This window comes from Pan paniscus, chromosome 15 (genome assembly GCF_029289425.2).
Source record: "Pan paniscus chromosome 15, NHGRI_mPanPan1-v2.0_pri, whole genome shotgun sequence".
Lineage (NCBI taxonomy): Eukaryota > Metazoa > Chordata > Mammalia > Primates > Hominidae > Pan > Pan paniscus.
Window position 1 is genome coordinate 77,563,406 of NC_073264.2, and position 13,466 is coordinate 77,576,871.

A 13,466-nucleotide genomic window follows, 5' to 3' on the forward strand; every position below is an offset into this window, starting at 1 on the left:
TACTGTGGCTCATGCCTGTAATCCCAGTATTTCGGGAGGCTGAAGAGGGTGGATTGCTTAAGCTCAGGAGTTTGAGACTAGCCTGGCCAACATGGTGAAACCCTATCTCTACAAAATATAAAAAAATTAGCCAGGTGTGGTGGCATGTACCCATAATCCCAGCTATTCAGGAGGCCGAGGCAGGAGGATCACTTGAGTCCAGGATCGTGCCACTGCACTCTAGCCTGGGTGACAAACTGCGACCCTGTCTCAAACAAAACAAAACAAAACAAAACAAACCATTATGTAATCACCATCAGACCAGGAGTTCAAGTCCAGCCTGGGCAACATAGTGAGATCCCCCATCTACCAAAAAAAAAAAAGAAAGGAGGGGGCCAGGCACAGTGGTTCATACCTGTAATCCCAGCACTTTGGGAGGCTGAGGCAGAAGGATCACTTGAGGTCAGGAGTTCGAGACCAGCCTGGGCAACATAGTGAGACCCCCATCTTTGCAAAAAAATTTTTTAAAAATTATCTGGGTGTCATGGCATGTGCCTATGGTCCCAGCTACATGGGAGGCTGAGGTGGAAAGATCTCTTGAGGCTGGGAGGTCAAGGATGCAGAGAGCCACCCTGGCCTATAGAGTGAGACCCTGTCTCTTAAAAAAAAATGGGGTGTGGTGGTGTACACTTGTAGTCCCAGCTCGTGGAGAGGCTGAGGCAGGAGGATCACTGGAACCCAGTAGTTTGAGGTTGCAGCGAGCTGTGATGGACTCACTGCACTGCAGCCTGGGCAACAGAGCAAGACCTTGCCTCGAAAAAAAAAAAAAAAGAAAGAAAGAAAAAGTGGAATCACATAATATTTGTCCTTTGGTGTCCTTTTGGTTTATTTTCCTTAGCGTAGTGTTTTTAAAGTGCATTCATGTTATAGCATATATCAGAACTTTATTCCTTTCTATGACTAAGTAACATTTCATGTATATACCACATTTGCTTCTCCACTCATCTATCCACGGACACTTGGGTTGTTTCCACCTTTTGGCCATTGTGATTATGCTGCAGTGAACATTGTCCTACAGGCGTCTGTTCAGATTCCTTCTTTTTATTTTTTTAAAATTTGCTTCTTTTCCCCACACTACACAGATGTATGTTCAGATTCCTCTTTTCAGTTTTTTTGGGGGTGTATACCTAAGAGTGGGATTGCTGAATCATATGGTAATTCTGTTTAGCTTTTTGAGGAACCATCAAACTATGTTCTACATGGTTACACCATTTTACTTTTCCAGCAGCATTGTTTTTTAAGTTTTTAATTAAACTTCTTATTTTGAGATAATTGCAGATTCACATGCAGTTGTAAGAAATAATACAGAGAGATGTCATGCATCGCTTACCCAGTTTCCCCTAATGGTAACATCTTAAAAAACTACAGTACAATATCACAACCAGGATATTGACATTGATACAGTCAATTGACATTGATATGGTCAAGATGCAGAAAATCTTTAAGAGTGAAGTGGGTTTTTTTTTTTATTAATTTTTTTTTAGATGGAGTCTCACTCTATTGCCCAGGCTGGAGTGAAATGGCGTGATCTCAGCTCAAGCTCTCCATCTGCACAGGGTCATGTATTCCAGGGATTATCAATTTTTTTCTATTCATGGAGCACTCAGAAATATTAAAATTTTGACCTGTACACATTAAGGGATTAAATGGTGTTAATGGTGGTTAAAACAAAGGATCTGTATTTATTGCAGTATTTGGAAATATGTGACACTTTACATTTGAGCATTATTAATGCTTTTTTGCATTCAGAAAAGTATCAATAAGATGATAAAATCTAATAATCCTAGACAGTAATTGTAAGTTAATTAGTATTTTAATGTGTTTCCTGAGTCTACTTTTAGATATTTTACTAATATAAGGACACAAACAATAAGGCAACTCTCATTTCAAGTTCAAGTCTTCTTGTTTATTTCCAGTTAGTGTTTGTAAGTCTTAAGCATCCTAATTTTAAAAGTAATTGCCCATTGTATCAGTCAGTGAAAATTGCTTTCTGCTGCAAGTTACGGAGAACCTGATAGCTAGCAGCGTAAGCATGGATAAATGAAGTTGGTTTTTCCACCTTACAAGAAGCCTGGAGATGTGCAGCTGCTGTATTGCACAAAGTTCTCAGCCATGGCGGCAGGGGCGCTCCAGCTCTTTCTTTCTTCTCTGGTGTTCTTTGGTGTCCTCAGACAGCCATGTCATGGCTGCAAGGTCGTTGCCACACCTGTAGGCTTCACCTTCCAGGCTGGGGCAAGAGAAAGGCAAAAGAGCTGCACTGAACATGGCTGTCCCTTTTCTCAGAAAAGCAAAACCGTTCCAGAAGTCCCGCCATGGACTTAACCTGACATCCCATTGCCGTGGTGGCACGCACCTGTGGTCCCAGCTACTCGAGAGGCTGAGGCATGAGAATGGCTTGAACCTGGGAGGTGGAGGTTGCAGTGAGCCGAGATCACACCACTGCAGTCCAGCCTGGGCCACAGAGTGAGAGTCTGTCTCAAAAACAGTAAAAAAAGGAGAAGGCCGCTTCACTTAGGTGGGGGTCCATCTTCCCCAACCCCAGGCTAGGGGTGCACAGGTCTGTGTCACAGGACCCTCCCACTCTAAATGGCCTTTAGCAAGCCCTGAGTATGAGGCAGTGCCAGAGCAGGGGAGAAATAGAGCAAGCCTGGGTCCTGTCCTCTAAGAACCCATTGAATCGAAGAGCTGATGGGTGTAAAGGGAAACCAGCATGAGGTGGCCTGTGAGGTATCAGATGAATGTTGAAGTGCTATGGGTTGGCAGGAGGGTGGTAGAAGAGATGGCCTCACCCAGCCTACTGGAACTGCTTTCCAGCTTACCAAGCATTTTCTCATCATTAAGTCATACAATTGTCACAAAAGCGATCCATCTTGAGCAGAGTTGGTTTTACCATCGCTCCCCAGACCTGAAGATGCAGCTGAAGCCCACTTGTCCAAGGCCAAATAACCTGAAATAACCCGTAAGGGACAGAGATGGGTGTGGGACCTTCATTATCGAGCCCATGGGCTGCAGTGATTATGGGCTGTGCTTAGGGCAGGCTCAGAAAAGCAGACAGGAAGCAAGGGGAACAGACACATTTCACATCAGCTGTCAGTTTGTGCATAATTAAACCCAACAGGCTACTTTTTTTTTTTTAACAGCATAACCTGATAATTGATACACGTATTGATTGGAGCCATTGACCACTATGCTGTAAAGATCAGGAGGAGAAAATTTAGAGGAGAATTTAACATTTGCTGTGCCCTGGGAGGTCATACCATGGAATGGCAAAGAGCTCGGGTCTTTTATTGGGGAAATTACTGAATCTCTCTGAGCCTCAGTTTTTCTTATTTGTAAAATGAGGATAATAGCACCTGCCTTATATTTTTGTGGGTTAAGTAGGGTAATACATACAGACAGTCCTTTACAAATTATGCTGTTATCATTATCATTATTAATGTGATTTACCAAAAGCTTGGATGCAATGCTGGGGAACAGTAATAATAAGGATGATGATAATAACCATAATAATCCCATTTTCTAAGCACATGGTGCATCTTGGGTACCATGACAGACTTTGGGGCAGGACTGTGAGCCACCCCTGGCCTTAACGGGCGCCTAGTCAGTAAGGGAAGCCCAGTGTGCTCTGGGAGCCCATGAAGAAGCCCCCAGCCCGGCATGGGGATGAGGAGGACAGAGGTACATCCACCCCTGTATTCATCAAGTCTTTCCTGAACATCCATGAAAGGTCAGGCCCTATATCAGGACGCAGAACATCCCAGATGGAGACATCGGTAGAGGTGGCGGCTGCCCATCTCCTTGCCTTACCAAGGGACAGACACCTCTTTTTATTTTGTGTTGAGCATGCCTCACTCTGATTGACAGTTGCTTGCTGGGAAGCAGGCTGGATGGGAAGCGAGAGTTCATTCCAGTGGCGTCTAGGAGAGAAGGTCAGTAAAGTGGGGAAGGGGCTTGTCCTGGACTCAAGGAGAGTATATGTTTAAGATCCTGGCATATAGTAGGTGCTCAGTAAGTGGGGGCTCTTACTGTCTCTTATGGATGAGGTGGACCGTTTTCACTTTCGGTCCTGTCACCATTCCAAGGGGAAGCAGAGCTTGGTGGAGGGTTTGGTTTGGCCTGGATATAGTGAGCAGAGGAGGCTTCTATGTAGACATGTCACAGGATAGAGTCAGAAAGCTTTTCTAGACAGGGAACGTTTCCCAAAAGACTTTTACAGGAAGAATCATCCTTCCTGTGTTTGTGTCTGCTCCTTATGCTGTCACTGAAGGGGCTTGCAGGGGGTGAGGGAGCAAATGTGAGCCAAAGTGCTAGCAGCACATAGGTTCAGGTCTGGAGCTGGATGGCATCTAGCTGTCCCTTTAGGGTCCAAGGTACAGGCAGAAGTTGATGGTACAGCTGCGTTTGCTAGGATGCCTTAGTGCAGTGCTCCTCAAACTCTGTTGTCCGTGCAAATCACCTTGTCTGATTCCTCTGTGGCCAGGCCTGAGATTTTGAGGCATCTAAACAAGCCTCAAATGATGGTGATGATGCTGGCCTGCAGACCACACTTGAGGAGGAAAACAGTGGAGACGGCTCCTGCCCACACCTACTCAGCATTGTCTGTGTGTGTGTGTACATGTGCATGCGTGCGTGCGTGTGTGTGTGTGTGTGTGTGTGTGCTGATCTGACGCCTAGGCTTTCTTTGGCCACCAGAGTCTGCTCAGCCTGGACCTGGGAGGCAGGCAAGAAGCGCCAAAGCAGCCGGTAGCTGGGAGCCTCAGTTGCCCACAGCAGTACTGTCCTCAGGAACACATTTGTTATTGGCTTTCTTCCCTCCTTGGAAACTGCTCGCATGCACAGCCTTGTCTCAGATTCTGCTCCTGGAGAAGTCAACAACAAATGTCAGTTACAAAACCTGATCTTCTAGGCAGAAGGGGAGTTTATTGGAAGCCTATCAGGAGGCTCAAAGAGTACATTTAGAAACCAGACAAGAACCAGGAGAATCCCTGGAAAGCCCAGGAGCAGGAAACCCAGCAGCCAGGACATACTGGCCAGGGGCTGCCTACACTCTGCTGGGGAGGCGCTGCTGGTCTGATCAGTCCTCACCTTCGCTCTGTCCTTGTGCCTCCATTTGATGGTGCACTTGGCTGAGCCTGTGTCACGGGTCCATGCCTTGACCTCCAGAGAGCAGAGAGAAGGAGAATATGTACTTCTCAGATATCCATTGAGGGGTGGGGCACAGACTTCCAACAATTTCCGTATTCCCAATAGGGGAATTACATTTTTTAAATTTTTTTTTAAATTTTCTTTTGAGATGGAGTCTCACTCTGTTACTCAGGCTGGAGTGCAGTGGTGCAATCTCGGCTCACTGCAACCTCCACCTCCCGGGTTCAAGCGATCCTTGTGCCTCAGCCACCCGAGTAGCTGGAATTACAGGCACGTGCCACCACACCTGGCTAATTTTTGTATTTTTGGTAGAGATGGGGTTTCGCCATGGTGGCTAGGCTGATCTTGAACTCCTGACCTCAAGGGATCCATCCGCTACGGCCTCCCAAAGTGCTGGGATTACAGGGGTGAGCCACCGCGCCTGACCAGGGGAATTACCTTTAAACAGGAAGCCTGGGTGGGCTGCTGAGTAGACTCCCCCTCTCCCCGACTAAAAAACATTTAGCACCAGGTACAAATACACCAGGTTGTGGGGTTGAAAAAGACATTGCTGACAAAAATGAGGAGTTGTGGGCTCACTCAGTGAACTCACAGCATCCTTGCCCTCCAGGGCTGGAGTCCTGAACTGAAAACACCTGGGGCAGCAGAGGGGTGGGGGGTAGTGTCCTTAGCATCCCAAAGTTCCTTTAGGGCAATGCGCACTTAAAGGAGTTTTCTCCACTCATTCAGTAAACAAAGAAATTTTGCTTTCAGTTGCTCTAGGAAACTTCCTCCTTCTCAGGGACTGAAATTTAGTAGCTGAACATCTTAACAAAGAAACAGCCAGAAAATAGCCCCAGGCATGAATGGGCTCTAAATCATCATTCCATTAAGTAACCATTGTTCTGACTTCCCCTTGCCCGTTCTGGAGAAAGGCCTGAATCCGGGGGACTGGCAGCCAACACTCTGGGGCTGAAGGATGGACAAGGCTGGGACAGGAAGGAAGATTCTGTTTCTTCTGCTCCCCATCTAGGAAGTACCAGAGTTTATTAGAAAAGGGAAAGACAGGGCCCTGAAGGTCAACTGACTGAGGCTCCGTGAGGGTGATACTCACTGCCTTTGGGGAAAAGAACAGAAGTTGAACCTGGCCTGTCGCAGCAGAGGCTGAGGTGGCAACCCAGCTTTCTTCTCTGAGGACTCTGGTCTCCGTGTCTGACTTCTTGTGTGTTTCAGTCAAGGCCCATTTCATGATCAGGAAAAGGGAGCTGTTCAGTTAGCTCAAGGTAAGGACTCCAAGAAGGAACGTTGTCTGAGGCTGGCCTGGAAGAGCCACAGCAAGAAGGCAGAAGTGGCTTCCAGGCCCCACAGGGCCCCAGCAGCATGCTTGGGGCACCTGCTCTCTGGTGCTTTTTGTGTTGGTTCATACTTTGTAACCAATTTGTTGGGATTCATCCTTGCAGGCCAGGCCACATTAGTGGGTAGCCAGTCTGAGCTGTGTGTCCACCTGAGGCCCTGTGCCTTCGATCTGCTGGTGGGGGGCATGAAATGGTACCAATGTGTCTGTCCAGGCAGCAGGAGCTGTGGGTGAGGCAGGCTTCCGGAAGGCAAGTTGGATTCAGTGACAATGACAGATCTCTCCAGGGTAAACTCTCACTCCTGGAAGTGGCTGTCTACGTGGAGTAGCCACAGCTGCTTTTGAACCTACTTTCAAGATATTTCCAGGCACTGATTTTCCAGTCCAGAGGTGGCCAGTCCAACTGTTGCATTCCCATCCCCTGGGGACTTGTGTAAAGACAGACTCTAGAGCTTTATGCTAGAACCTCAGAGAGTGGGGTCTAGAAATTGACATTTGTAATGAGTGCCTCCTCAGATGCTTCTTGTGTGAAAAGTCTGAAAACCCTTGAAGTGCCTGTGAATGACCGGGATTCCTTTCTTTTGTTGGCAAGTTAACTTAACCCTCCCTGGATTCAAAGCAGATCTAACATAGTATGACTTCTTCCGCCAACACTTGGTAGAGTGCCTTTGTTGACATAAGGAGAACCAAGGGCTGAGGGTTGCTTGGGATGAATTTCAGAAGGATGCTGAATCCAGAGAGACAGGACCAGGCCTGGGGCAACGGGATGCGCCGTTACTGTTAGACAATTATTTTAGGATTGTCCAGCCACCTGGCCTGAGGCTGGCTGTGGGGCAGCTGTCGAAGGTCATCCGAGCAAGGCCCTGAAGGACCCAGCCAGTGCTGAAATTCCAAAGTCAGTGCTTCTACCCTGGTGATGTTGAACAACTGCTGAGATCTTTTCCCTTTCCTCCCCAATAGGTGTGCGCCTTGATCGAGTGCGTGGAGGCCGTCAGAAATACAAGCGACGGCTGGACTCAGAGAGCAGCCCATACCTGAGCTTACAAATTTCTCCACCTGCTAAAAAGCCATGTGAGTGTCAGGGCAGTCCCTGCCCCTTTTGCCAGCATCTGTACCTGGAACATCAGGCATCCCTTAGGGAAACGTCATCTTCCCACCACTGGGTCATGAGACAATGTGGATCTTGGGGAGGTGACATCAGTGCCTGGCACATTTAGAATGTGGCTCCAAATGAAGCATGGTCCTGACAAGCCACAGGCCCCAATGTCCAGAACATGCTCCCCTTGCCACCCACCCAAAGTTGCTCTGCAGGTTGCTCCTGGAGAATTCATCAGGCAACTTCCCTTGGAGGGATATTTCTCAACAGCCCAGATCACCACTACCAGCAACTTCATGGAGCCAGAACAGGAGGGGAGATTATAGCCGCTTTGACCTTCCTGGAGCTCTTAGGAACCCAACTTTGCTTCCCGACCCATCTGAGCCTCCACCCCGGCCCCTTTCCTCTTTTCCCAGCGTTTACCTTTCCCTCTTTGGTTGTTGCAGTGACCAAGATTGTCTCATACCTACTGGTGGCCGAGCCGGACAAGCTCTATGCCATGCCTCCCCCCGGTATGCCTGAGGGGGACATCAAGGCCCTGACCACTCTCTGTGACCTGGCAGACCGAGAGCTTGTGGTCATCATTGGCTGGGCCAAGCACATCCCAGGTGAGCATGTGGGACCAGGGGAGAGTGTGGCCAGGGACTCTCAGCCGGTATCTCCGCAGCCTACCCAATGGCTGTGCTTCTGATGCCCGGATCCTGGACCCCAGAAGGCCTGTGAAATCCTGGCAGGCCTGTTTCTCTGAGCTCCTCTTCTCTCCTTGTAGCATTGGAGAGGAACAGGTAGTTAGAAGACCCAGTGAGGCTTATACACTGCTGCAGGCTCTTCAGAATTAGTTATCATTCGAGGCGGGGCCATGTTTGGATCTACAATCAGTGTAATATTCAAAGAACAAGTTCCTTGAGCCCTTAAAAGGGCAAAGAGTAGGGTTTTCTTGTAGACCTTATTGGAAGGATGCCGGAAAACAACAGAAGAAAGACTGACCCTCTCTTCCTATTGGAGGCAGCAGAATGGAGCAGTGAAGAGCATGGGCTTGGGAATCAGATCGGGATTCCAATTCTGGGTCTGCAGCTTACTAGCTGAGTAACCCTAGGTAGGCCACCTGACCTCTCTGTCAAATGGGAATACAAGAGTCCCCCACTTTGTGAGCTTTGATGTGAGCATGAAATGAGATCCTGTGTGTGAAGTGTTCGGCACAGTGTCTGGCATGTGCTGGCATCAGTTGCATGCCCACTATTGCCATTCGCCTGATCTCTAAGGGAGGCCTGTCTCTGGATTGGCTTCTGAGATTTTAAGGGCCTTTCTGGTGCGGAAAGTGTGTGTTACATGTTTCAGGCTGTGTGGACTTCTCTTCGCTGTGTGTGGACCCAAACCCTGCTTTCAGCCTCTCTAGGTCTGGGCAGATGGCGGGAGTTTTTTTATTTTTGTAGACACCAACACCCATGTATTCTACATTACATACACATTGGGGGCCTTTCTCTGTGCAATTTATTCCTCAACTCCTTTAAGACTCTAATAAGTTGACTCAGAGTGTGGTAGAAACATCCTTTTATCCTTCTGGTAATGACCCACCATGAACATGGGACAAGTCAGCTTCCTGTCTGTAGATCCGTTTTTGGTTTGTCATGGCTCTGAAAGGTGATTACGGCAGACGATACAGCAAAGGTGACCTAGACTTTAGATAGCAAGACCCACAGTTGTTTGTTTGTTTGTTTTTTGAGACAGAGTCTTCCTCTGTTACCCAGGCTGGAGTGCAATGGCGCGATCTTGGCTCACTGCAACCTTCGCCTCCCAGGTTCAAGTGATTCTCAGGCCTCAGCCTCCCGAGTAGCTGGGATTACAGGTGCCTGCCACCACACCCAGCTAATTTTTTTGTATTTTTAGTAGAGACGGGGTTTTGCCATGTTGGCCAAGCTAGTCTCGAACTCCTGACCTCAAGTGATCTGCGCACCTCGGCCTCCCAAAGTGCTGGGATTATAGGCAAGAGCCACCATGTCTGGCCCAAGGCCCACAGTTGATTGAGGGAATAAAAAATGTCCTTCCATGTGAGACCTTACATGCCCAAGTTGCAGGAAGGAGCCTTCCCGTGGACAGGGACGCACAGAGACATCAGATGGCCCAGAGGCTCTGCTGGCAGGGACTGCCTGGTGGCCCCTGGGCATTCTGACCAGGGATCTGGGCTGGTACGCCCTTACTAAGGAGCTCAGCCTCTCGGGGATTACACACTCAGTAGTTTTTGAATCTGCCCAGTGCTGGTTCAGCACAGATGTGGGGTCAGGCCACTGCTTAAGACACTTCAGCCTGGATTGCTCCACTAACCCAGGGCCAAATTGGGTACGGGTACCCCTGCCCCCGCCCCACACTCCTGTTCCAGGTTGAACAGATCCTGCATCCTAGCAATGGCTCACGAGTGGCGCCTGGCGGTCCCCTGGGTCAATGCTTCCTTCTTCCACAACCCCACCCCTGCAACACCACGGAGGAAGTAGATAAGACCAGGAGACCCTGTCTCCCCTGCACTCATTTTTCTCTGTGCCTTTCCACCTCCCAGCTCCATCTCCCATCTGTGCCCAACCAAGAGGGCAGGGCTAGAGCAGAGTGAGTGCTAAAGGCATAGACTTTGGAATCAGGCAGCCTGGGCTTTCATCTCAGCTCTGTCCTTACTGGCCTTGTGCAAGATGCTGAATTTTTCGGAGCTTCAGTGTCCTTGTCTATAAAATGGGAATCACGATAAAGCTCCTTCACGGGATTGCCGTGAGGATGCAGCGAGCTTAGTGTGTACACTGGGTGAATGGCAGAGACGCTTACCAGGGCTGTTGTAGTTGCTAATAGTAATAAAAGCCTCCTTTCATGGCTTAATTTATCCTTGTCCAAAGCCGGATTCTTTTTGGTAAAAAAATAAAATAAAATAAAAACAGGGGCTCAGTTGTCCATCTTAAATGCTAATTTGCCTATTTTGCATAAATCTGCATGCTGAATTCTTTGCCTCCTGACCTTCCAGTGTTTAAGGTAAAATTAATTAGTGGAGTCTCCTGCCACTGCATGTAGACTCATACTAAGGGCAATGACAGAATCAAATGCCTGATTTTTTTTTTTTTTTGAGATAGAGTCTCCGCTCTCTTGCCTAGGCTGGAGTGCAGTGGTGCGATCTCGGCTCACTGCAATCTCCTCCTAGGTTCAAGTGATTCTCTTGCCTCAGCCTTCCAAGTAGCTGGGACTACAGGCACGTGCCACCACCCCTGGCTAATTTTTTTTTCTATTTTTAGTAAAGATGGGGTTTCACCATGTTTGCCAGGCTGGTCTCAAACTCCTGACCTCAAGGGATCCACCCGCCTCAGCCTCCCAAAGTGCTGGGATTATAGGCGTGAGCCACCATGCCTGGCCAGGTGCCTGATATTTTTAAACTAATCAACTTAATCCCATCTCAGATTAGATGGAAAATGCATCTGAAGATGGGCTCCCTCTCCCTGAAAGAGAGAGAGAGAGAAAGAAAGAGAGAGAGAGAGAGCTGGTTGAGTAGGGAGGATAAAAGCTGGGGCCCACCCTGGGGCCTGTGTTGGCTCCAGTCCATCTAGTTCCTGCACAGACAGAAAGAGGGGGACTGGCCACTGCAGGCTGCTCAGGAGTAGAGCTCTGAAGAATTTAGGCCACTGTCCTTAAACGCAAGGTACCGCATCTCACGAGAGGGCATTGCACACTTAGCTTTGCATGCACATATTGAGAAGTCACTACACATGAGGTCCCCTGATAGGAGTTGTGGCTGAGACAAGGAATTTATTTTGCCCCAAGGATCCCATTTGGAACAAGGCTGACATCCAGGGGGAACTTGGTTCACTCAGAATCCCAGCCATTGTTCAAGTCAGTCTGACATTGTCCTACCCCAAATGCAGGTTTTTTACCTTGAGTTGAATGTTCCAAGTATTGGGTTCCCCATAGGGCAAGCCCAAGTCTTCAGAGTGTCCACTTCTTATTCCATGAGATCAAGAGCTAGCAGACTTTAATAGGCAGTGGGGAATTACTTGATGAATTGCAGCCTCCTCCAAATGACCCGAGCCTGCCATCCTGCCTCCCTCGGCAGCCTCATGCCTGTGCCAGCCAGGAAAGCCTGCCCAGGGAGTTTCCACCACCCTGTCCTGCCCAGGCTCCCATGTGCAGGGCATCCCCAGAGGCCTCCTCACAAAAGTCCCTCAGCGGTGCTGCTCCCAGGTAGCCCCCGTCTGACTCAATGAAATATGAGCTGCCGAGTGACAGCAGCTGTGTCTGAAGTGGCCCCAGATCCTATAATTACATCTCCCTTTATTACCTCTGCTAATGGCCCTCCAGGTCGACAGAAACGATCATAAATTAACAGATTATGAACTCCACTTGCCACAAATTACGTGCTTTTTTTTTTTTCCTTCAATTCTAGGAGCTTGTGGTGCCAAATCACGGATGGGGGGATGGGGAGCTTGGGGAGAGCCTGAATGTTATTAGATGAGTTGGTGCAGATAAAACAATTTTCCTGGGGCAGCAGAGCTCCAAGTGGGAGCATGAGGAGCCAGGAGCTCTGGGCAGGCCCGAGAGCCTTGAGGGGGCAGTGCCGCCTGCAGTGAGCCCGGCACAGGGACACCCCTGCACTCCCAGGGGCACGGGGCATCCCCAGACCCTCCCGGTAGCCTCTTCAGGGGCCTTTTGGTCCCAGAGTTACTAATAACTTGAGAATGAGACCCAGCCCAGCTGAGAGAGGCAGGGGTGGAAGGCGCTTTACTGAAGGGCAGAGAGGAGTGCCTGGGCTCCTTCTGGGTTTTAAATAAAAGAATCTGTGGTTTTAGTAAAGACATCAGATGGGACCAGTGGGTTGAAATTCAGAGCTCCAAATTCCCCATCCTAACCTTCCTTCTGGGAATTTCCTGGGCAGATACAACCACTGTGTGAGGTGTGTGTGTGGATGGGGGTTGTGTATGTCCCCCAGTCCATGGCACTTATACCATAACACTGCTTTACACCTGCTTTTTCCATTTAATTATACAAAATAGTAGCACTTACCTGGCAAAGCAGGGTTCTAAGTGTTCCACATGTCAGCTCATTTATTCTGAACCCCATGAGGTGAGTGCTGTTACGATTTCCATTTTACAGAAGAGGAAACCGAGGCACTGAGAGGCAGACTTGCCAGGGTCACAGCTAGTGAACAGCAGAGTTAGGAATCTGATCTCTGTGCTCATACGATTACACCCTTTGTGCCCCCTTGGGTGTCTTTCCACGTCCACACAGAGTTCTAACTTATTTGGCACATTCATTTAACTAAAAATTACATCTATATAATAATCACATGTATTACATTAGTTACCTTTTTTTTTTCTATTTTGAATCATTTCAAGCAGTGATCTAATACCCTTTTACATTTATCTCTATGTCTTTATTCATACTTTTCTTTCTAGGATAAATTTCTTTTTTTTCTTTTTGAGCCAGGATCTCGCTTTGTCACCCAGGCTGGAATGCAGTGGCGTGATCTTGGCTCACTGGAGCTTTGACCACCTGGGTTCAAGCGATCCTCCTGCTGTAGCCTCCCAAGTAGCAGAGATCACAGGCATGCACCACCATGTCCGGCTAATTTTTAAATTATTTGTAGAGATGGGGTTTTGCCATGTTGCCCAGGCTGGCATTACACTCCTGGGCTCATGTGATCCTCCCACCTCAGCCCCCAAAGTTCTGGGATTACAGGCGTGAGCCACCGTGCCTGGCCACTAGGAGAAATTTCTAGCAGTAGAATTGCTAGGTTGAAGGGAGCAGGCCTTTTATTTTATTTTTAATTTAATTATATTTATGACTTACTTTTATTTTTAAGCATCTTAAGCACTGACTGGGTTCAGAAGC

General features: G+C 48.3%; 1 protein-coding gene across 2 annotated transcripts in view; it reads left to right on the plus strand.

Annotated features, from left to right (window-relative positions):
• The window catches only part of ESRRB (estrogen related receptor beta), a 191,979-nt gene that overhangs the window by 164,204 nt on the left and 14,309 nt on the right, over positions 1 to 13,466 (plus strand). For both annotated transcript variants that reach the window (XM_034937890.3, XM_055097309.2), the window contains exons 4-5: positions 7,478 to 7,588; positions 8,060 to 8,221. In XM_034937890.3, the coding sequence (XP_034793781.1) occupies positions 7,478 to 7,588; positions 8,060 to 8,221 (273 nt within the window). The remainder of the gene's footprint in view (positions 1 to 7,477; positions 7,589 to 8,059; positions 8,222 to 13,466) is intronic.